The sequence below is a fragment of the Arachis ipaensis genome, chromosome B04, assembly GCF_000816755.2.
Source record: "Arachis ipaensis cultivar K30076 chromosome B04, Araip1.1, whole genome shotgun sequence".
NCBI lineage: Eukaryota > Viridiplantae > Streptophyta > Magnoliopsida > Fabales > Fabaceae > Arachis > Arachis ipaensis.
The window spans coordinates 14,955,043-14,956,671 of NC_029788.2; the positions used below are offsets into that span (position 1 = coordinate 14,955,043).

A 1,629-nucleotide genomic window follows, 5' to 3' on the forward strand; every position below is an offset into this window, starting at 1 on the left:
TCATTCTTTTTATGCATTATACATTTAGAATATATAATTGTGAATTGATATATTTTTTCACCTCTCGGAGAAGAGGTATCTAGTAATGATGACTGAATTTTGTTTCATAATTGTTGCTTAGTCCCTGGATGCATTTCCTTGTTTATTCAACAATCCATACAAGGGTTTGGGGTTTGATTCATTGATTCTTTTCTGCTCTTACTGTAGTTTGACTGGACTTATATTCCATTGTACCATAACTTCTTGAAGATTGGTGATCAATTCTTTAGTAGCTTAACTCTTTTAGGTTGTGTCTGGTAAGTGTCTCGAGACAGAAACATTGTGACAATTATGACAGAGTCAGTTGTCTCTAAATTTTTGGTGGATAGAAAGTTGGAAAAGTTATCTTAGGATAAGAGGCATTTGATTCTTGCCTACTCTTATACCCGTCTCATTCTCTAAACAGGTTTGTGTCACTCTGTTTATTTGTCCTTGAACAGTTACCAAATAGGATATAGAGTTTCACTGGTTTCGGCTTTTCAGGTGGATGCTGTTGTTTATCTGGTAGATGCCTACGACAAGGAGAGGTTTGCAGAATCGAAGAAGGAGCTTGACGCGTTGCTTTCAGATGAAGCCTTGGCAAATGTTCCGTTTCTAGTGCTAGGAAACAAGATCGACATCCCATACGCAGCTTCGGAAGAGGAGCTACGATATCATCTCGGCCTGACAAATTTCACCACGGGCAAAGGCAAGATCAATCTCACGGATTCCAACCTTCGACCTCTCGAAGTGTTCATGTGCAGCATCGTCCGCAAGATGGGATACGGCGACGGCTTCAAGTGGGTCTCCCAATACATCAAGTAGAATTCCAGCATCATTTTTTTGTTTTTGTTACCCCTTTTCCTTTGTCCAAGTAGCACATCTTCAGAATAGTTTTTGCCACTGTTTTTTGCTTTTGATGAATTTGATTGTATTATTTGGTACAAGTGCAGTAATATTACATGATAATTAAGATTTGTATCTTCAAAGATTCTTTTGGTGAAATGTCCCTTGTTCTTTGAAATGCTGGATTGTGTTGTAGGGTGATTATGACTGGGTAGAGACTAATAAATTTGGAAGAATCTCCATCCACTTTGGTTCCTGTTTCCTGATACATACGATAAGCTGACTCAGAATGCAAAGGTTACATAGTTTTGGTCTGATTTCTTACCTGGCTTGTGTTTAGTAAAACGTCAATAGGATAATTTTTATATATGTTAGGAATATAAATACACATTAAAAATAAATTAAATTACACATATTTATACACAAATATATTAGTAGCTAATTTTGGTATATGAATAACATTTTTGTACTTTATAGGGTTTATTTTAAATATTTGAACTTAATTTTAAATTAATTTGAACTAAAAGGATTAAAATGGATCAACTAGATGTTTAGATATATAATTAGTTATGATGCACGCACACGAACAAAGGGACATGCGGACACACGAATTTTAAATTTTTATAAGATACGTGAACATGATATATATATAAAATATTTTTTAAATATTTTTAATGTCTTTATTTAATTATATAAAGTATTCAGAATATTTTGCTTTAATAATTAATAGTATATATTATTTCTAAACGCATTTCAAGAATATAT

General features: G+C 33.4%; 1 protein-coding gene across 1 annotated transcript in view; it reads left to right on the forward strand.

The window, feature by feature from the left end:
- The window catches only part of LOC107639002 (GTP-binding protein SAR1A), a 2,721-nt gene extending 1,608 nt beyond the window's left edge, over positions 1–1,113 (forward strand). Inside the window, exon 3 of the mRNA XM_016342406.2 lies at positions 523–1,113. Within this exon, the coding sequence (XP_016197892.1) occupies positions 523–843 (321 nt within the window). The 3' untranslated portion in view covers positions 844–1,113. The remainder of the gene's footprint in view (positions 1–522) is intronic.